This window comes from Oxyura jamaicensis, chromosome 12, assembly GCF_011077185.1.
Source record: "Oxyura jamaicensis isolate SHBP4307 breed ruddy duck chromosome 12, BPBGC_Ojam_1.0, whole genome shotgun sequence".
NCBI classification, from domain to species: Eukaryota; Metazoa; Chordata; class Aves; order Anseriformes; family Anatidae; genus Oxyura; species Oxyura jamaicensis.
In genome coordinates this window covers 5,895,318-5,917,067 of record NC_048904.1, presented here as the reverse complement: position 1 = coordinate 5,917,067, position 21,750 = coordinate 5,895,318, and the positions used below count along the sequence as shown (strand labels likewise).

Here is a 21,750-nt window from a genome sequence, read left to right as displayed (position 1 = left end):
ATACTCCAGTACTTTGTTCCCGGAATGAATGCAGCCCCAGCATGAGCACAAACTGCTTTACAACTAATTTTACACTCGTGTATCAGGACCTCAACAAAGAGCAGAGAGGGGCACAGGAGTCACAGGGCAGTTCCATAGCACACATACGCACAGCAGTCAAAGCACACTTGTTCTGTTGGAGACTCTTATAATGATTCCAACCCAGAGCATATGGCTTATCACATTTCATACAAAAGACATACAAAGAAATATCAGTGCTTTTGCTCCATGTGGGAAGTTAACAAAAATCACTTACAGAAGAAAATGTAGCATTGCATCTAGGTCTATAAACCCTGACATGTCTTTAGAAGCTTTCTTAGGTTGTTCCCGTGTCTTTCTATCCAAGAGAAGACACAGATTTTTCTTTTTTTTTTTAAGCAATGTGATTTCTAGTGTTCATTAGTCATGAGGAATCTAAGCAATAATCCATAATTTGTTCTTCCAAGAACACTTAAAAACAATAAAAAATGGGAAACTATAGAACTTGCCCAATATTGTCCTTTAGAGACTATGGGAGATGATGAAAGCCAAGGTCTTTAAGCAGCTGTAAAAATACATCTTCTTTGCCTAAATATAGAACAAACCTGAGCGTTTAAAAGTAAATTCAGCTTTGGTTTATTTCATAAGGAGTATCTTGACAGCAACCCAATGGCACTCTCCCTACTGCTGCCTCATAGCCCTCTCTATTAAGCCATGTACCTCAGCAATAAGGCCATTTTTTTTGGTTTCCATTTTAATTTTTCCTTCTTCCTGGTATTCTGCCTCCTATCACACAGTCCAGTCATTACACAGACAGTTCTGGTCCCTGCTGCAGGCACCCCGCTGAAGCCATTTTCAACCAGCAGCCATACGGAAGGCAGCGACTTCCCCCTCTGGAATGCAGCTCTTCAGCTCGGTCAGTTCTCCAGTGCCTTGCGTTGGTTTACCAGGAGCAAGACAAGTGTCTCTCAGAGAATTAGCAGCAACCAGCCCTCCGTTCCATTTTAAGCAGGAAGAAGGACATCCAACATTTTTGTACTGAACTAGTGAGGATTAAAGAATTACTAAACACTATCATGGCAAAATAAGGTACTTAACATGCTGGCATGTATGAGAACTGGGTTTTGCTGAAAGCCACCGAAAATGAAGAAAATGAACTGCCCTCCCTTTGGTGTCATATTCTCTGGCAACATACACTGGGTAAGAACTGTTCATGACAGCTTTAACCATACGCCCTTGAATGATTAGCTTTTAAAGGAAACTTTGGTTTCTTTTTTGATCTGCCTTGGGGAAAAGCAAGAACAGAAGAAGTAGTCAGCCTGAAGCTCTGAGCAGGTCATAAGATATGAGGCCACTCCAAGTACAAGATAAATAGACTGAACTGAAAATCAGCCAGTTCAAATGACACGCAAAACCTGCTCTTGTCTGCCTGCAAAACAAAAATCTTTCTTCTGTTCCTCTGGGATATTTTCAGCTTTTTTTTTTTTTTTTTAAACTTTACCTTCTTTTGAGATTAAACACTCCTAAATACTAGATTCCTTCCAAGATGCCAGAGAAGATGCAATCAGCAACGTCTCTCACAGTTTGGAAACTTAACCTTAACTAAACCTGTACCTTAACTTTCTGCTTGCTTTTCCTCCTGCCATCCATACTTATCCAACTTCTCTCTTTTTCTGTCCTAAAAGCCTTTTAATCTTCATTCTCTCTTTGATACAGGGCAACACCAGGGAACAAACTTTACACTTACTCTGTATGCAACCCTTCTCCCAGAAAGTTAAGTTTTTCTAAAAGCAGAATCCAGAGATTGAGTGTTCCGTGTTAGACTGACTTGTAGCTCCTTCACTGTAAATAAGAGTGTGATATTTCATTTACACTTCCAGCTACATTTCATGTCCTTACAAAACTGTAGGGACATTTTCACCATTGGAATTTCATCCAGGTTTCCATTTTACAATTAGAAAAACAGTCATCTTATGTGCATAACATTTCAGGTGAAGGTATTTTGTGGGTAAATCAGTTTGTGAAAATGAGATAACAGGTTAAAAAAGTAAATAAGGCACACCTGACTAACTAGAAACAATACCTTAAATAATCTCTCAAGGCCATCTTAGAAAACCGGAGCTCAATTCGGTAACAGAGCTTGTTTAGCTTTTCAGAAAAGAAATTACCTTCTAAGTGTATGGATCCTTATAACTAGGATCCAAATAGATACCTGTACGTAAAACTTCTAAGTGCTAAAAACGTCTAAAAAGCATTCTCTGCTTGCCAAGGTGAGTACTTCCTGGTAGCTTCCCTATTGCTAATGCACAGACCACATTTTTCATTTCAGATTGAGTTCTAGGAGCATTTCAAGTCATTTTGAGCAAAATCAAAGTAGCACTGATGCTGAAAAGCAGCACTACCATCCTTCCTTATTAACAGCGACCTGTGCCATCCACTTTCTTATACTGAGCATTTTTTTTACGTAAATTCAGATAACAGCAGCAAAAAAACAGCTTGGTTTTATCCAAAATTAGTTGTTGATACCTTATTTTTCCCGGCACATTGGATGACAAGCAGATGAATTACGGAACAGAACGACTACTTTATTTGCCACTACCAGTTTAAAGTGATAGTAACATCTACCCTAAGGTAAGCCTTGATGACATCACGATGAACTAATTATCTGACATACGACAGTGAGTATGCACACTACACAACTTTTTGTGGTAAGTGTACCTGTGAAATCTTGTGATAGTGATTAACAGACTTTTGAAAATGTCTTCTGCAGAAGCTATTACAAAGGTCACCAAACATCATACACCCTATTCTCTTGTAGATCAAAGCAAGTTAGAGCTTTCTTGCATTAACACATTTTCAATGCTTTGGTTATCTAGTAAGCATCCCTTATTTTTAATAGCATATGGGGAAAAAATAGGCTATTCCATATACATAGCTATGAAAACTTCACAGGACTTCAGTACTTATAAAACAAATACACTTCCAATGTAATGTCATGCTGTCAGTTTCAATAATCAGTATGTTCACCTTAGAATATTTATCCTTTGATTACATTCAAGCACTAACAAAAAGGATTTTCCAGAGCCAGATGCTGGATACTCAGTGGGGTGGGGAGGGGATACAGCTGGTTGGAAAGAGATCAGCTGCAAAGAAGGGGTGCTATTATTACTCCTGAAACATGCATGAGACCATGGGAGATGGTAAGGTGGAACTGATGATATGCTGCAACTTTTCTGCCTTTTCCCCAGCAAATCCACCTTTTTCTGGTAGGTAGCAGTCCTTTAAACTCTAAGTTCCTACATAATGAAGTGGAAAACACATTATTATCCTTGCCACAAAACTTCAGAACTTTTAGTTTTCTTATTGTTCCACCTGAACAGCAATCAGAATGATTCAGAGTCCAATTTCCATTATTGCTGACATTGTTCCCTTTATATTTTTAGTTATATGCTTACAACAAAATCATTATTCTAGAGCAAGCTGCAAGTCATAACTACAACATTGTTTAAACTGCATATGAACTAAACCAAAAACTATTTTTTTTTTTATAAAAGCCTAATGAGTTCAGCAGAAAATTGCAAGTGATTATAAACTGGAAAAAAAAAGTTTAGACAGCAAATGGCTGTTGCCACTCTCCAGTTTCCATATTTACTAATGACATCTGGTTTCAAACAAGACAGAACTTCCAAGAAAATCTATCCAAATAGGACTACTGTTTATCTCCAACATTATCTAGCTGATAGTGCTATCTTAAATATATATATATATATAGATATAAATGAAGTCATGAAAATATTAATCTGAATATATTCCTGATAGATTTTATTGCTACACATTTTTAAAGACTTGTAAGTTTACAAAGTAGCTTTTCTAAGATGGTCATCTGGCTCCCATTTATACAGACTGCCAAAAATACATAATAAGGAAAAGGATGGGGGAGGAAGAAATGCATTAGAAATCTAGAATCCCACTGCTTCCACTTCATCAGAAAATTCTACACCTGGATGGTATTTACTAAGCTATCTATAGAACTGAAACACAACTTCACTCAAATATTTATTGTGAAACCCAATTTATAAATAAATTGTGTAATAAGTCTTTCAATTAAGAACGTAGACACAGATTTCTCGTCTGAAAGTCTCAACACATCCCCCACCCTGTCCCCAAATTTTAAAAAGTATTTTTTGTTTCCAGAACCCTTGACACAGAAAAGTTTCCACTTCTTACCTAGGTGAAACTTCTCTAAACATATACAAGTTGTACTGAAACGTTTTATCAGTCATAAAAATGTGACTAATACATTATACATATGTTTTGGCTCTACCTCCGTCTCAGGCAGAAAGCAGCTGCTTTGTCTCTTAGCTAAACCATTAAACAAAATGGGTAACACATGCCTGGTTATAGACCTCTAGTTCGCACAATTAATATTTGATTTGGAGAAAAAGCCTTAAGAATTATAAAGAGCAAGTCACCACATAGCAGAAAACCAACACTTTAGCAAGTGGGATGAACTAGACAGATTTAACATTTACAAATGTTATTCAAAGTACAACCCCCTGCTCCAGGATATTACCTCTTACCCTAGGGACAGAATGCTGGCAAAGCCTTTTTTTTTACCCCATGGAAAGCACTTTTAAGACTGTCAATCTTGGAAGAAGCATTCACTGCAGCATATGTATTTCATAACTTTACTCTTTTATCAATCCACTTTGGGTTAACATATACATAAGAATATCTGCATTTAGGACACAATCACAGAAGAACTTGGAATCTACTAAAACGGTAGGTGGATGTTTTTTCCTAAAAGAATATTAACCTAAAGTATACTAACCTAAAGCTTAAGAAAAGCACTTGATTACAACAAGCATGAAAATATGCCGTGCAAAGATTTATTTTTAAGAAGTACTACATATATATTTAAAATGCTTTTACATTATGTTTGTAGCCTCCAACCCAATCCCAGTTGTGTACAACCTGTAAAATATTGTGTGTGTGTGTAAAGTTATGTTGTGCAATTTACTTTCAAATATAAAGGCAAAGGCAATGAGAGAATGATTTTCAAACCTAAATGCTTTATAACAAATATTGATACCTGCGCAGCAGGGAAAAACCTCTCTTGATTTAATTGATTCAGGTACATACATGCCAAGTGTTCTGTAAAATGCTTTACAAAATCCTCCTGACATTACCAAAAGCACTACTCTGGGAAGCAAGCAAATGTAATTAAGATAATATTTTCCCTTACTATTTGGAAAAGGCTGTTTGGTATTTCCTAGTTTCTCTTCACGTTACAAACAGTTTTTATAATGCTGGAGTCTAATTAAAGAATACCAAGAGTTAAAAGTTGTTCCATGTTCCTTATGCGTTAGAAACCCCTGCCAACTAGTTCTCTAGGCTTTAAATATTGTTTTGACGGATTGCATTTTCATTTCCAGTCACAAAGAAAGTATTCTCCATAGTCAACACACTAGGAGATCTGCATCAGCTCTGTGCAAGCCAGATACACTGTTCTGTGAGAAAATGAAGACTTTGCAGCCTTTTTTTCTGTTTGTGTTTGTACTTTTGGTGAAGTCAGCCCCACCTATACAGCAAGAACCATTCAAGTTTTATGACTATGATACAGATGTTACCGTGGGAAGCCTGATCCAACAAGATTATGAAATGCAGTCCAAGGATATAAAAAAGGTATTTATCTTATCAGTTTAATATTTTAATTGCTAAGCATTATATGAATGAATAAGGTGTAACATGCATGTATGCAAGTTTTATGGAGAAGTCTTATAATAATGGCAAAACATACAATCGTCTCAGATATAAGGGAAAGTCACTCCAATTAAAACCACAAAAATACTACCCTTGCTACAATTTGAGAAACCCACAAAAGGCTTACTTTTGCAAGTGAGAATATAGCATCATTTTAAACTCTGCTGTAGTTATGTACCTACTATTTTCAAGTTTCATGAAGAGTATGTATTAGCATGCTAGCTAAACAGTTTGAGTAATGTTGTATTAACAAAATAAGTTCAAATTAAAAGCAAGGAGGGTGATTTTATTTTTAATAAAAAAATATCATTTGAAACAGCACTTTTTATTGTATGTAACCTACCTGTCATCATAAGTCACAGTTTTTCTTTGATTCAAACTATTACTTGGTTGGGTTCCCCTCCCCGCCCCCCCCGTCTTTTTTGCCACTCGACATTTTAGCAGTCCTAAGCTACTACAGAATGTCCAGTCCTGTTGTAGCCACATACAGTGTTAACACTTTCAGACTCTTAAACACTGCAATAAAAATGTGTTACGGCACTCATCAGCACCCCCAAACGGTCAATTCTGAACTGTTTTGCTATGAGCTCCACATGCATGCTTGTTAATTTAAACACTTAAACCTAAGACACAAAAATAGAGATGAATTAAATAAAGTGCAACAGCCTCAGCTGAAAGGCACAGTAAAAACCCTCATCCTTCTGTTCAGAGCGGCTCTGACAGGACCTAAGAGATGCACAGAAAGAGAAGAAGATACAACATTTTATCAGACAGGTAGAAGAAAAGCTAACAATGATTATCCTAAAGTTAGCTGACAAGGAGAATGACATTTCTAAACAAAGTGGTAACTACCAGATCTGGCTATTAATAGCTTCAAGGTAGTTTTTAATCAACATTAACTGTACTTGTTACAATAACAGTCTGATAAACAAATAAAAGAGGAGAACAGAAGATAATTGTTATAAGTAATAAATTCCAGCACACCTATAGAAAAATCACTTCTGCATATGTTTTTACTATTTTTCAAATTCTACTTAAATTATGGCTTTCTAGTATTAGACTAAAAATGGCAGCTCAATATTTATAGTAAAAATGCCTAATTCATTTCTGAATCTGACATCTGCCACAGCGACACAGTAACATGTTCTATAAACCTCTGATAGAGACCACTTAAAATGACTCAACAAATAGGTGACTATCTACTCAATAAGCAAATTTTAAAAAGCTCCACGTCAGTTTTAACAAGCTAGGCACAGCATCAAATGACTTCTAAATACATTTTAATAGGAATACACTACTATTTTAGCAAAAAAGAAGAGTAAGGAATATATTGTATACCTATAAGGAAATAGTGCCAGCAGATATGCCACAAACCAATCAACGCCTGTGCTGGCAGCAATATACACTAGAGGTCTACTGAAGGCCAGCAGTTCTGCTTAGGATAATTCCAGGAATGCAATCGGTCATTATTTCCATCAGGTTGCTCCTCCAGTGACGTGTTTTCATTGCAAAATAATAAATTAGTTCCTTATGTGCAATAAATACATCTATACAAGTTCCAAGGTTCCCAATTTAAAATCACTGGATATGCAAGCAAGTCTTCTATTCACTTACAATAGAAATTCTAGCTTCCAGAATATTTCAGGCATTAACTGTAACTGAAATATGTGCCAACAGTTTCTTCAGACATGCCCAGTCAGAGAAGCATGTCACAGTTAACTCCTTACTGTGTTCTCAATCAATAATAATAAAAAAGGAACTGGAATTTTTCTTAAAAACAGAAATACCATCTATGTTTGTGTTTGTAATCAAAAAAATGAAGTGAACTTCAGTGCAGTTATGCAGCAAAAGGTAATCCAAGCCATATTCATTATAGCATTTATTGTTTGAAACAACAGCCTCTCCTGTCTAGAGATTTAAAATATTACAAATTTAAAATCATGAAATCTTGATTTCCACACCAGGAAGAACTATCCAATTAGACACCATCATTTTATCAATCAAATTATTCCATTGAATATAAACACTCAGCTTTATAGAACACCCTTGTGTGTTATCAGGATGAATCATTCATTTACTTTGCCGAAGTTTTAAAGATATTTAAAGTGTTTAGATATCAAATTGTAATCTGGTTTTGTCTGAGGAACTCCTGTTTGCAGAGTCAAGTGCAAGAGGCAGGTGGAATTGCAGTACGTAAGCAGGTCAATATTTCTTCAATGTATACCCTATATCTGTAATGAAATTTCTGCAGTTATGATCCAACCAATCTTTGGCACCAGTATTCCATGGCTAGGAATTTCTAAAACTGACCAGGAAATATTGCCGATATATTGGTTATTTCTACTTTTGTTTGGGGGCCTGAGAATATATTGTTTGTGTATTTAACAGTATTGTGTAAATAATCAGTTTTACTCTTTTGTTGACATTTCCTGCTTTCAGAAATAAGTTGTGCGCTGTATCCTGTAAAGAACTCGCAGGCATACTTGTTCTCGGATCACACCTCAAGTAGGATGTTGTATTAGAAACCTACAGCTGGTACATATGCTATGTCAGCAAACATTTTTTCACATAAGCATATTAAAGCATATTAAAAACATCCCTTGTGAGCCAAGCACACTACAATAAGAGTGCAATTGTTCTGCATCTATACCGAAGTCTCTACTGGCATCAATACTTCAGTCAGAATCATGTTTTCACATGCCTAATGGACAGGACTGTGCAAGCTAAACATTTTTGCAGAAACATTTTTAAAGACTTGCTGTTCGAGTCTTCTGACTTCAGCTTACACTCCAACATTTCTACACCAAATACTGCAGATCTTTTACCCTACACAGAAGCTGCTGAACTGTCATCAGCATTCTAACTTGTGGAGAAACGTCCTGCTGTAACAAACCAACCTATCCCAAACATTACAAAAAAAAAACAACTTGTAAAAAAGGGCCATAGCCTCTGGATAGACAGACGCAGGGGTGAGCCAAGTGATGGATGATTCACAGGCTAAAAAAGGGTCAAAATGACAGCGGCTGGCCAAGATACTTGTTTCTCAAGCTCAATGGCTTTATATTGCTAAATACAAAAATAGCAATTAATAAATAAAGCAAAGTTGGTACCAAAAGTAAACCGACAGCATTACTTTCACGTTGCTGTAGTAGATGAAGAGTGTGCTACATGCCTGAATGAGGAAATTTAAAAAATGGTTATCTTGTGAGCAGCCACAGAAGCTCTCTTCAGTCACTGTACTCAGGCCAAGATCCTGATCATTAAGCACATTTAAAGAAAAATGTTCTATGCACCTGTTGATGTACTTCTCCCCATGTGTTGTTGGTAGGCAAGCAGACCAAGAAGCACGTTGTCTTACTCTGTCCTACAGCTAGGACCCATCAAAAAAGACAACAAATGATGCTAGCTAAACACAACTGCTATGGTCAGCCTAACAGGCCCTCCAAACTTTACTATGTGCAAGCCACAGTATGACTTGCTGTAAGGGGAAATAGCATGTAATTAAAGTTTCTATTATATTCAATGAAAACCTATAATTTCCTGTATCACTAGAGACTCTGTCTGTTAGCAGCTCAGGTTTAATAGAGATCTAAGGGTATTTAATGAATACATACTGCACAGTTTCAGCCATTACCTGAAAGGAACACGCTTATAAACCAAATTTCTGTGCAACTGAAAAGTTTAATAAATATCTCTATGGGGTATTTTAGGTAATTTTAAATGCAAGGAAAAGTTGCAATTCCTTTTTTAAAATAATAATAATAATAATAATTTAAATTATAGTCATAAGAATCCTTTCAAATTTTGCATTATGCTTTCTGCAAAATATCCTGTCTTCAAAAGTGACGTTTTTTGTAGACACTCATTGCTTACATATTCCTTCCCCATCACAGAGTTGATATTTTCTCCTCTCCCATGCCCCCTCATGGTTAGTGGTCTTATCCAAAGAACAGCAACATCTTCCCTTTTTGCCTTTCAAACTGCAGAGCTCACATACAAAAGGGATAATAGAACATCTTAGTCATCCAATGTGTAAGAATAATTTAAAAATTAAATGTCACAAGAAGATATGATGTAGGAAGCTCATTTGAAAAGATGTGCTATTTAAAATCCTTGTAATACTGTGCTTACTGTTTTTTAAAATACCATTTGCTCTCACATAAAGGATGCAACAAACGTTTCTCTTGACACTGCCCTAAGTCTGCAAGGGGATGACAGCGAACGCAGTGTAAGACCAACAAAGGATACAAGTAAGTTTATGGACACTGTAACATGCAAACTCTACAAGACTTTTTTAATATAAAAATTGAATATACAGAGGATGACAAGGGATATAGAAATAATGTTTTGATCTATGAACATCTTTCATATCTCCTATGGAAACTCTTCTGAACTTCTGCCTCTGACAGAACAGGTTAATAAATCAAAGTATCTTCAGGTGAACACTGAATACACAACACAGCTTATAAGAATCTCTCTAGATTTACCCATTTGTACTTGCTGTAGAGATGTACCCACATTAAATAAGCTAGGCAGTACAACCAAGTAAAAGAAAATATATACCTCAATATAGTCCACAGTTTCCCCAGCTCACAGTAAAATATGTTGAAATTCAACAGCTTAACTTGAAGAAATTTCTGTTCTCACAGTTCACATCCGATGACCACGGAGGTCAACGTTTTATAGTCTTAACTTTTTTTTTTTTCTGCTAACATGTGAAAACATCCAAAAATGAATTGAGATGTAAATGAATTTGGGTATAATACGATTCTTAGGACAAAAACAGTTAAAACACATCAGGAACATTCTTCCTACTGGCTCTGAGGTGTATTGTCCAGAAGCCACCTAACGAGCCATGATAATTTTTACACGTAAAAAGAAAAAGCTGTTTTCTGACAAACAGAACACTGAAAAAAAAAGAAACATTTTGGGTCTATCTGTGATTTCACAGATGATTCAGCAAGACCATTGCAGTGTCCATCTGCACTGAAGCTGTAATCACAGGGATGAGCTACTGCGAAATAGCATCTGTTAACAAGCCCACATCAAAGAGGTACAAATCTGGGAAAACCCCAGAGTTTCTAGTCAGACAACTATAGAAACTGTTGCATAGTGATACCATTGTTTCATAATCCCCCCCACCCCCAATAGAAGATAAGAAACCAAATCAAAAAAAAGCAAACTGGGTGGAACTCAAAGTATAATGGGTGGTAGCATTCACAAAGTTGAAGCTCCAAATGTCAATCCCATTTTCTGCAGTTCCTTTGTAAGAAGAAAAAAAAAAGTGCTCTAGTGCACATACTGGTTTGGCCATTGATTATTGACTACTTCAATATATTGAGTATTTCAGTAACTCTTCAGATTGGGGAAGGTCCTTTTGTGCTATGCAGTTTTAATAGACTACCTAGCAGCACAAAACTACTCTTTACTACAGACCAAATTGGAAGCAAAAATAAAAAAATAATCAGGGTATTAAATATGTGGAACTTGCTGCTAGTAGAACAACTAAAAATATAATACAGGGGAAATCTTAAAAGATACCAGGGAAAAAATATGTTTTGGATATTAGTTGAATAACTTTTAACCGTCTACTCAAAATAATTTGCTTTCAGATTTACCTACTTGTCTGCTCTGTGTGTGTTTAAGTGGATCCGTGTACTGTGAGGAAATAGATATCGAAGCTGTACCGCCACTGCCAAAGGAAACAGCGTATCTATATGCACGATTTAATAAAATAAAAAGGATAGCAGTCTCAGATTTTGCTGACATTAGTAAGTAATTTGTAATGATAATGTATTTGTTGTTGTCCTTTAATATTATTCCAAAATAAGTTATACTTTATGTTTTGCTAGGTTATGCAATGCGTATTACTTAATTCAGTGCTTATGCTAGAAGAGGAACTGTGAAGACAATATGGATAACCCACTTTGGCACACATATCCATTTTAATCAAGCAACAGGGTGCTAAAAGTCAAACTTAACTGTCTCCTGGCCAGTCTTAGGTGACCGTGTATACTTCCTTCCAGGGCTCCAGAGATCTCTCCCACCTACTTCACTCTATGACACTGCAAATTCTACCAGGACCTAAAATCATGTTTTCTCTGTGCAAACAGGAAAGATCACATAGGTGTATATATATAGCCTTACTAATGAGGAAACCCAAGAGTGAATTTTATTCACATTTTGTGATCTACAAGTGTAAATCCTAATACCATAGTGCAGACATTGTCATAACATCTAACATAAAACCATGCATGTTTAGTATGTTACGCAACTATAAATTTGATACTTCGATTTCTATTTCTTTGGCGTATAGCTACTTTGAGAAGAATTGATTTTAGTGGAAATAGGATAGAAGAAATTGAAGATGGAGCCTTTTCAAAGCTTCTGTTATTGGAAGAACTTTCTCTTGCTGAAAATCGGCTTGTAAAACTTCCTGTTCTACCTCCCAAACTAACAACATTTAATGCAAACCAAAACAGAATCAAGAGCAGAGGAATCAAAGCAAATGCTTTCAAAGTAAGTAAAAGCTGACAATCTAGGCAACCAAGGTAAATAAAAGGAGTATACCATCACTGGGATTTTCCTGTGTTTTTGGGATCAAAGAAACAGTCAAGGACAAAGAAGCTTTTCAGGTTTTGTTTTCAAGGCACTCTGGAATAATACTCCTATGCACACTGGCGTACACGTAGTAGTTCACCTAAAAATTATTGTCTTTAAGATATAATCTTCTACTTCCTTTCTCTCTCACACACAAAGAAATAGTGGATTCAAAACTAACGGCTCAAATACAAGTCTGTGGATGACATAAATGCTATTAAACAAGGATATATATTGATAATGGTGTCAAGTTTTTATAACCAGTATGCCAACACTGAAATTTCCAGTACATAGAAGGCCTGTGACTTTCTTGGTACAATAGGATTCAACATTCACAGCAAAATATTTCCTGTTAGATCACTTTATAGGCTTTCTCCGCAATCAGAAAAATATAGATGGCTTATAACAGACACAAGACTAAGCAGTTTCGGCAATGATTCTCTCTTTCTTTCCACTAGAAGCTGACAAATTTGGCCTACCTCTACCTGGGACATAATGCACTGGAGTCTGTTCCCCTGAACTTACCAGAGAGTCTGCGTATTCTTCACCTTCAGGTATTACTGAAGTATTTCCTTAACTTTATATTATAAAAAGACTTAGCTGCACAAACCAATCTCCACTTCCTTCTAGAACAGTTTAAACTGCAGTTGTGCTACTAGTCTGGTGCTCCTCCAAATAAAACAATTTAGCTCTCATCTGTTTGGCCACAACCAGTGTTCAACATGCACATCCTCGTTAATACACAGGAGGAACAAGTAGTTAAGATTTGAAATAATTCTCTAGAATCAAGTAAAATGTAAGTACCCTTATTGTCAGAAGCTAACTACCACGCAAAAATTTCTCATTAGCTTTTGTACACTAAGTATAGGAAATGGTTAAAAAAAGACAATAACATTTTGTCAGTCATACGTTCCAAACCTCCAATTGTTAATCAGTTCATTGATTGGTTTGAAGAGACTTGATTCCTACCTATTTTTAACACAATCAATCTCAGTTACATTATAATGGGAGGGGATAAGAATAATATTACAGCTCTGCAATTCTCTAACTTACGTCTGTGCATGCATGCATGCACGTGTATTTATTTAAAAATGAAAATTTGTTTTGTTTTGCAGTACAATAACATTACTACAATCACCGATGACACATTCTGCAAGTCGAACAACACACGTTACATCCGCACGCGTATGGATGAGATACGGATGGAAGGCAATCCGATCCTCCTGGCAAAGCACGTTAATGCTTTTTCCTGCTTGAGAACATTGCCTGTAGGGACATACTACTAGTCACTACTTACATAATTATACATGCCAAAATTCAAGCACGGTAACAAAAGATCATTCTTATTCCTGTTTACATGTTTATAACCTCTCTTTTGCTAATGCAGTTTTTCCTGCATACCCTGAACTTTTTCCTATGTTGAAATGGAGTTCTCCTCTAAAATAACTACTTCAAAACAGCCACTTAATTTAGGAGTTACAATGCCACCCATGCTTTCCGATTCTTTTGTTGATGAAAGCATAAAAACGTGTGCACACGCATATGGTTTCAGATTTTAATTCACTACTTATTCTTTACATGTAGGGAAAATCATGTAACTGCTTTTTCCCATTCTTTATCAATTTCCAGGACAATCACCACATTTTACTTTCAGATAAACACAAACATTCTTCGAGCAAGCTACAGAGGAAAAATACATCTTAATTCCTATCATACTTTGCTTTGATCTGAAATGAAACATTTTCAGCTGACCTTTGAAAGTGCATGGAATGAAGTTGCATATGAAAGAAAGTTATGTTTAGACACAGAACTTCACAACGCTTAACTTTATTAAAGCTTTCTTGAAAATTTGATCAATGGAAAATGAGAAAAAATTCTTATCTAGGCTTAGTGTACCTAGCAACAAAGCAAGTGGAACATTTCAAATGTGTCAAATGTTCTTTTAATATTTTTCTTTCAAAAATAATCTAAATACAGTTATAGATATATATATATATTACAATTGAATGTATGCATATATACACATTCCATTGTATATGGTACATATAAATATTTTTACACATTTTTGATGGAAATATAATATATGTATACACACACACACACCTTGTTCAGCTGTGCTCATATGAGTCAACTTTAACTTCCCATTTAAATACAATGGTCAGCATACAGCACGGTATGACAGAGTACCTTGGTTATTAAGACATGATATAAACTGAGCCTTGTTCCACCGCTTTTTCTTGATAGGAAATGTGACAATATAATTAAGAGCAAAGCTGAATTAATGTTTTTACCTGTAAATGAGCAAGATTTCAACTAGAAGTCAGTACAAAGAAACAGAAATACCTTTGCACAGAAACACGTTCACTCATTACACAAAAATCACATTAAATCTTTAAAAAGAAAAGCTGATTCCACCAGCGGTCTAAAGATAGTGCCTCTGAATATAATAGTGCTAAAGAAATAATAGTGCTAGTTTCATAGCAAATGAAACGAGCATCATTTCACTCAAGCACTTTAAAACAATCTATTGAAAAGAGAAAATGTGTGCAGACCTCAATAATCCGTTCACCTAAAACTAGACAATTTCTTTTAGAACGCAGTGTTTCTAATTACACAAACATACATTTCTTCTAACTTGGTTTCTCCCCTCAAATACCTACCACAGGCTTACACTCTTCAAACAAACAAATGCCAAGCAAGTGCTAGTACTATTACCGGATCAACTTCATACTAACTTTGAAGCTAGTGTAGATATCTAATTTGTAGAAATAGTTAAGCACCAAATGCATGATGTATTAATACCACCTACAATACTGATTTTATAAGGTATTTTGTATTAATTATGTCTATCTTATTTAGCTAAGCCTTAATTTGTTAGCGCTTGTGCTCTGGGGAATTATTAATAAATTCAAACTTAATTTTGGACATACTGATGCTCTGCCACTAAGACTGTTGAGATCCAAGAGACTGTAAGTCACTTTTTAAGGTTAAGTGAGTATGTCAAGAATCAACTGTGGGTTCATCATTCTGGAAAGAGTATGCAAATAGGAAAAGCAAGACAAATATATTTTTGCCCTGAACCCATTACTCAAAAAAGGCATAGCAGTCCCCATGTTTCCAGTATAATTATTTCAACAAGAAATTCCATTGTCTTAGTGCATCTGAGAACAAGATGTCCTACAGTGAAATAACATTTGATTTTCATTTTTCCCATCTAAGTCATAAAATTTTGGTATTTTCAGGTGTTTAGCAAAAGATAAACAGCCCCAAAGCATATCAAAATACATTCCAATTTCAATCCAAATTTATACCAGGGAAAAAATAAAAGCCAGCAATTCACTCATCCCTATTTGATAAGATGAAGTAAACACAAGTTAGAAGGCTAAGTAGTGCCTCTGATCTTACTCTCATTACAAATCATTAGTACTAAAGCTCTTTCTAATATTAATGGAGTCAATAAATATCAAAATTATTCCAATTATTTCCCTGTGAAAACAAGCATGTGCATACACATGTATAAACAGGTGTCCGCACATTTATGTAATACATGCACACACAAACACTCTAAGATCTTACTTCTACCACACCATTAACTTTACATTAAGTTGTTGTATATATTTTTGAAAAGGTACTAGACATCAACAATAATTCTAATTTAATGCTCTTAATACTTCGTGAGCAAACCACAAGTAGACAACTGGTATCTTCTGAAAGCCCCACACAGACAATAAATTATCTGATATATTTTAATTTACTTTTCCCCATTCACAAAACGTTAAAACATCAAAATATTAAGTGAGAAGGGCTATACTATGCAAGATTTTTTGCCTTCTGTTTTTGACCTGTATTAATATCAAGCTGAATGTACACTGTTTTTTCCCCATTACTTATTTCTAGTCTGTATTTCCAATAAAACTTGAATTTTTTTCTTGTTTATCAACTTGAATAATCTGCTCTTCCAACAATGCCTACATACTTGAGTTATGCAGTCTCATAGCAGACTACAGGTGTGCTGAGATGAGGAAATTATTTGTAGCTGTAAATCCGTTTTCTAAACACATTTATTGTGGCAATGCAGCAAGACCTGCCATGCAAGTAATATTATATGACTATCATGATGGGGGGGGGGGGGGCAACACCCTAAGATAGGACTTCTGGGACACTTCAATCACCTCTTCAAAATTTATTTAAAGCACTACCTTGTAGATTTTTTTTCTGCACTAGAAGATGGGAGTAGCAGCAGAAGGTAGTAAAGGTATACTGAACTTTTTTGTGTGTGTGTGTGCATATTGCAGACTAACCTGTTTCAGTAAAAATTCACAACTGCTTAGTCTTAAAAGGCAGGGAATATATGATGTAGAGCACAATTCATTTACAACTGAACATTGCTCTATCCAAACCTACTTAAAGCTGCCCCTGCTCCCTCCTTATTGTCAAATACATGCCAAGCAGCTTTTTTGCTTAATCCAAGTTACTTGTCCCTGAATTATTTTCTTTAACTGCAAAAACACACTACAAAACTGCCATTTTTGGTGATCAGCTTCATTTGCAAATTGCAATAGTCATTCATCTCAAATCTCCATTACTACTAAATTATCCATTCACTTCTACTTTATTGATTCCTTCTCAAGTACCAGAGCTAACAGAAGGGGAGGGGAAACCACCTTTCCTGCTTTTATGCTATGCTATGACAAAACTATTAGAAGCACCACCTATTTCTACCTAATACCCTGGGTAATTTTCTTTTCAATAACTAAAGAATAAAAAATATAAAAGGCAAAAAACCACCCCAAATAAGTCTTCTCTCCAATACTGTTTCCAGTTAGCTGGATGGATACTTGAAGTCTATCAAGCTGGTAGTCAGAAAAAAATCCAGAGTTTAATATTGTTGTTAAAGTGTGAATATTTACAGGATAAGACTATTCATTTATTTTATGCAGATGTTAAAAGCCACTTCTAGCCACTTTCACAGAATTAAACACAGGATATTGTTACAAATGCATATAGCACCCTTAGCATCCAGCTTTGAACACTTTTTGAACTGTCAGATTTGATTCACCATGCCTTTGTTAATTCTCTCATCTCAGAAAGCCTACTACTTCTAAATGAAATTATTACCAATGCTGACATAAATAACGCAGCCTAAGAATATCTTCATAGGACCATATTCAATCATATTCTCCCAAGTCTGTCTGCCTTTCTCATCACTATCTTTGGCAACTAAAGAAGTAACTTTAGGAACAGTATTTGTAACATTGATGTAAACCAGTAGGGTACAATATGTATGGAGATACATTCACTGAAGACAGATACATTCTATATGAAATACCATTATCCTTTACATTCAGAGCCTGACCAAACCATTTTTAGAACTGCTTCCTTAAGACACACATGACAACTCAAAATACATCTCCAGACCTATCGCCTATTTTTAAAAATTTTTGCGCTGAATTTTAAAATGAGTAATATTTACATTGTCCCAGAAACCACAGTGGCTACTGTCACAAGGCTGATCTAAGAATTAGTGAAGCTGGGGAAAAAAACAACAAGGAAACAAAACAAAATACATACCATAAAACCATAAAGCCCTCTGTGCTCTCTCTACCTTGTCAGTCTCTATTTCACTATTGAACAATTAGCCTTTATACAACAACCAGCAGGATTAGACAACATCAGTTTACACTCAGCTGAGGATAGGATTTCTTTTTTTAAACATCAGAATTGACCAAACAGATTAAAGAGAATGAAAAATATTAATCTAGCACAGAACTCTGAAGAACCTAGAAGATTCAAAATACAGGAATCAAAGCAGTTCACACTCATAATACAGCTGAAAAGCAAAGAGGGTGCTGAGTTTAAGGACAATAAATGCTTGAGCTAAATAAAACTGAGCTAAAAGAATAAATAAAAACAATTAAGTAGCTAAACATCAACCTGTAACACTAACCACTCCATCACAAAAGATGTTCTGTGTTTGCAAGACTGCTGTATTTTTACTTTGAAAAAGAGTTACTTACCTTAAAACCAGTACAAAGCTAACAAGCCAAATAACATTAATTTCAAACTAAATTGAAATAGTATTTTCCACTTAAAAGGGAGGAGCAGTTTATTTGCTCTTCAAGTGAAATATTGCAGAACTGGAAGCGCTGTTACCCAAACACGTCGTCACACTTGCAAAAGAGACAGATCCAGTCTTTCAGAACTAACGCTTAAATGCCAAATACCACAAATGTTATTTTCTTCTAGTTTCTTACACCCCCCCCGTTTTTTTTTTTTACACCCAAAATGAAATGTAATGGCAATAAATAGCTGTCTTACTCCTCCAGAAAGAAGACACTGATATTCTTATTTTCTTCTATAAGAGGACCACAGCATTAGCATGGTAAAAAAAAAAACAGCAAAAATACCAAGCAAGGGCACTGCCCCTTGAATATAACATCTAATATTCTCTGCTCAACACACAAAAGTAAGACTCCCAGACTGCTGAAGGGCTAACTTCTTCTTCATTGCTCTGTCCTGATGAACCACTTAAGAACCAAATGGAGAATTTATATAGAAAAGTTCAATAGACAGTAGTACCTTGAAATGTAAGAATGTGCATCTACGATGTTCATACCACTCAGCATAAGATGAAAGGCTTCTGAAAAACAGCAGCAGATTTCCATGTTCTTCAATTCTGCAAAAAAAAAAAATTATTTATCCTAAACAGTACTAGTCAGAAGTATCAATTCTATAGCTTAAAATTTGCAATTTTAAAGAATTTGTTGACTGGTATTGTTTGATTTTTGAAGCCAGAATTCACCAAAAAAAGTCAGGAAAAATATGTATTTACTGAAAAAAAAGAACTGTGTGTTTAAAATCCTCAAAAGGAAAGCAGCTACAAAATTAGTCATGTATGTAATACGTGATAACTCAGTAAAGTAGTCCTCCTATAAAATCTTAGTTGAACTTTATGCTTGTTAATCTAACACTCTTCTTTCTGAAAAAGTTCCAAGGTATCACGTAGAAAAACAGTAACCTGAAAAACTGGTAAGATTAACCAAATTACATTATTAGGTACTAAACGGTCCTGTGATATTTGTTCTAATCAACCAAATCTTTGCATGCCATTTATTATTGGCCTCTGCCTGCATGATATTCAGCTTTTCAAAATTGACCTTGAAGTATGGAGAGCAAGAACATCTGCTCATTAGATGATGCATGGCAAATTTGATTTAGAAATAACTGTTGATACGCAGTTAAATCTTCAATCATCTCCCATTAAGGAAAATAGTGATACTTTCAATAATCAGTGCAGTAGGGCAGGATGGAGAAAATAGATGCAGATAAATCTATGACTGAGAAATGGACTGCAGAGATATTGCTGCCAGGCACTTTCTAAGCAGAGACTAATTAATCTGGATGGAGCAAGCTGATTCTGGCAGAACTCCCCTCGGTATTTATTCAGTTTTGGACTCTTGCATGATTTAACGGTTCATCTAACGAGCATGGATATATGTGGATACAACATGGCTTTATTCAATCAAATGATCCCAAGCTTGCATGAAATTCTCTTGGAACCTGATGTTCTACAAAGAACAGTGCAAAGACCTTTGTTAGATGTTCAAATAGCCAGAACGGATTCAGCAGTGCTTACAGTCTCTATTATAAGAATAACAAATGCTGTTTTGGCAAGGTAATATTTCAACAGCAACATGCTACTGCAAATAATTAGTTTTTCTTTCCAGAGGCTTTATGGGTAAGAGACATCAGAAGTAGTCATTTTACTTTCTATCAAGTCAGGAATTTTCAATACAGGAGATAGAGCATACGAGAATTAAAGAAAAGACCCTATTGCTTTGCCTTTGCCATTTTCAGAGTAACTTCAACAGCATCAAGTGCAAATGTTCATGTACAATGTACAATGCTTAGTATGAGGGTTTTTTTTTTCCATTTCTGCTGACCTTAGCTACCAAACAGAAAGAAGCTTTTCTATTTCAACGACTAGCACTGAAGGTATTTCCTTTTGTTATACCTTTACTGCTACATCCTCCAGCAAAACTGCGCTAGTCTGTATGGCAACTAAGATGCATATAAGCAAAATGGTTTTGGTAGGACACCGTTATACATTCCCTCTGAAACAGCCCAGAAAGACAGTCAAAAGAAATAAGTAATGTGCAAAAACTTGCTTCAGAACAATCGGAATTAGAACCAACTGGATTAAGATCTGAACACCTATGGTAGCTACCATCACACAAGCAGAGAGTTTGTGGTAATCAGGAACCTGAACAGACCTGTTTACCTTCTTTATTGTTAACAAAGTGAAGGCAACCATTAGAGCTGAAAAGCTGTACACATGCTTTAATCGAAAGAGAAAATATAATAATGCAACCACTTTACAAGGAATAATTGTACTAAAGACAAACTAGTGAAAATAGGTGGGGAGCTGGTTTGGGGAGGAGATGAGGTGGAGGCGTTTGTCTTGGGATAAAAAATCATTACTCTTCAAATTTCTAGTAATGTAAAGGAAAAAGAAGGGAAAGGAAGGAATATAGGAAGACAGAAATTGCTGAATCACCAACCATCCATCCTGCGTGGTCAGGGTGGTGGGAAGGAAGAGGGAACACTCAAAGAATGTGCAGTTTTGACTGAAGAATCATGGCAAGACTGCAATGTTCCCCAAAAGCTAACAAAAGCTGAGTTTCTGAACACCTGAAGCAAGAAGGTTCTTTAATCATAAGGATGAAAAGCTCCACATCAACATTCATGTGAAGCCACGGTAGACAAAACAGAATATTAGTCATTGTCAAATCGTACTTGTCAAGTGCTGCTTTGAAAATAAAGGTTTATTTCAGTTACTAGTATAGGATTTTACAAATCTTGCCGGGGAAAAACAGAAATACCTCACAGACACTTGGGAGTATTCCAGAAAGTTACAGAGAACTAAATGCAGGTAATAGATAGTTCATGTGTAAGATTGCCTTCTGATACCTTTCTTGTTTGAGATAAGTTATTCTTTTTTGATTTTCAGAATAGCTGAGAACAGAAACCTGAAGCCCTTAGCAGAATGGTTGCAAGCTGAGTCATTTCAGCAATTCACGGGAGAGCTTCTCCTCAGATCCAGCTTTACTTAATATACAGGAACAGCAACGTGCTACACAGACACACTGGAAAAAATGTGATGTTCATTCAGACATTGAAAACGTAAAAGAAAAGCCAAACAAGTTTTATCCTAGCCTGGAAAGAACAACATCATTAAAAGGAAGTTACTAAAGTAGTCACAACTGCCAGCAAAACCAGGCCAAGACAAAAAATGCTGGCAGTACAGGCAAAATTGAGTCCCTGGAAGGAAGTAGACACATACTGATTTACAATAGCTGACCAGCTATG

At 35.6% G+C, this 21,750-nt stretch overlaps 2 protein-coding genes and 1 long non-coding RNA gene across 6 annotated transcripts in view; 2 read left to right on the top strand and 1 right to left on the bottom strand.

Moving 5' to 3' along the window:
• The window catches only part of CENPP (centromere protein P), a 142,331-nt gene that overhangs the window by 107,892 nt on the left and 12,689 nt on the right, over positions 1-21,750 (bottom strand). For all 4 annotated transcript variants that reach the window (XM_035337393.1, XM_035337394.1, XM_035337392.1 and 1 more), the window contains one exon: positions 18,961-19,057. In XM_035337393.1, the coding sequence (XP_035193284.1) occupies positions 18,961-19,057 (97 nt within the window). The remainder of the gene's footprint in view (positions 1-18,960; positions 19,058-21,750) is intronic.
• OGN (osteoglycin) lies at positions 4,617-16,317 on the top strand. The gene is made up of 7 exons (XM_035337391.1): positions 4,617-4,800; positions 5,454-5,703; positions 9,947-10,031; positions 11,394-11,552; positions 12,098-12,300; positions 12,840-12,935; positions 13,497-16,317. Exons 2-7 carry the CDS (start codon positions 5,539-5,541, stop codon positions 13,665-13,667), a joined length of 879 nt encoding a protein of 292 aa, XP_035193282.1. The 5' UTR covers positions 4,617-4,800; positions 5,454-5,538; the 3' UTR covers positions 13,668-16,317.
• On the top strand, positions 7,578-8,704 carry LOC118173130. The gene is made up of 2 exons (XR_004754027.1): positions 7,578-7,687; positions 7,746-8,704. It is a non-coding gene; the product is annotated as an uncharacterized LOC118173130 (long non-coding RNA).

Coding starts and splice junctions, on each gene's coding strand:
- OGN (XM_035337391.1), top strand. CDS start 5,539: ATGAAGACTTTGCAGCCTTTTTTTCTGTTTGTGTTTGTACTTTTGGTG. Junction 5,704..9,946: donor AGTCCAAGGATATAAAAAAG/GTATTTATCTTA, acceptor TCTCACATAAAG/GATGCAACAAACGTTTCTCT. Junction 12,301..12,839: donor TCAAAGCAAATGCTTTCAAA/GTAAGTAAAAGC, acceptor TCTTTCCACTAG/AAGCTGACAAATTTGGCCTA.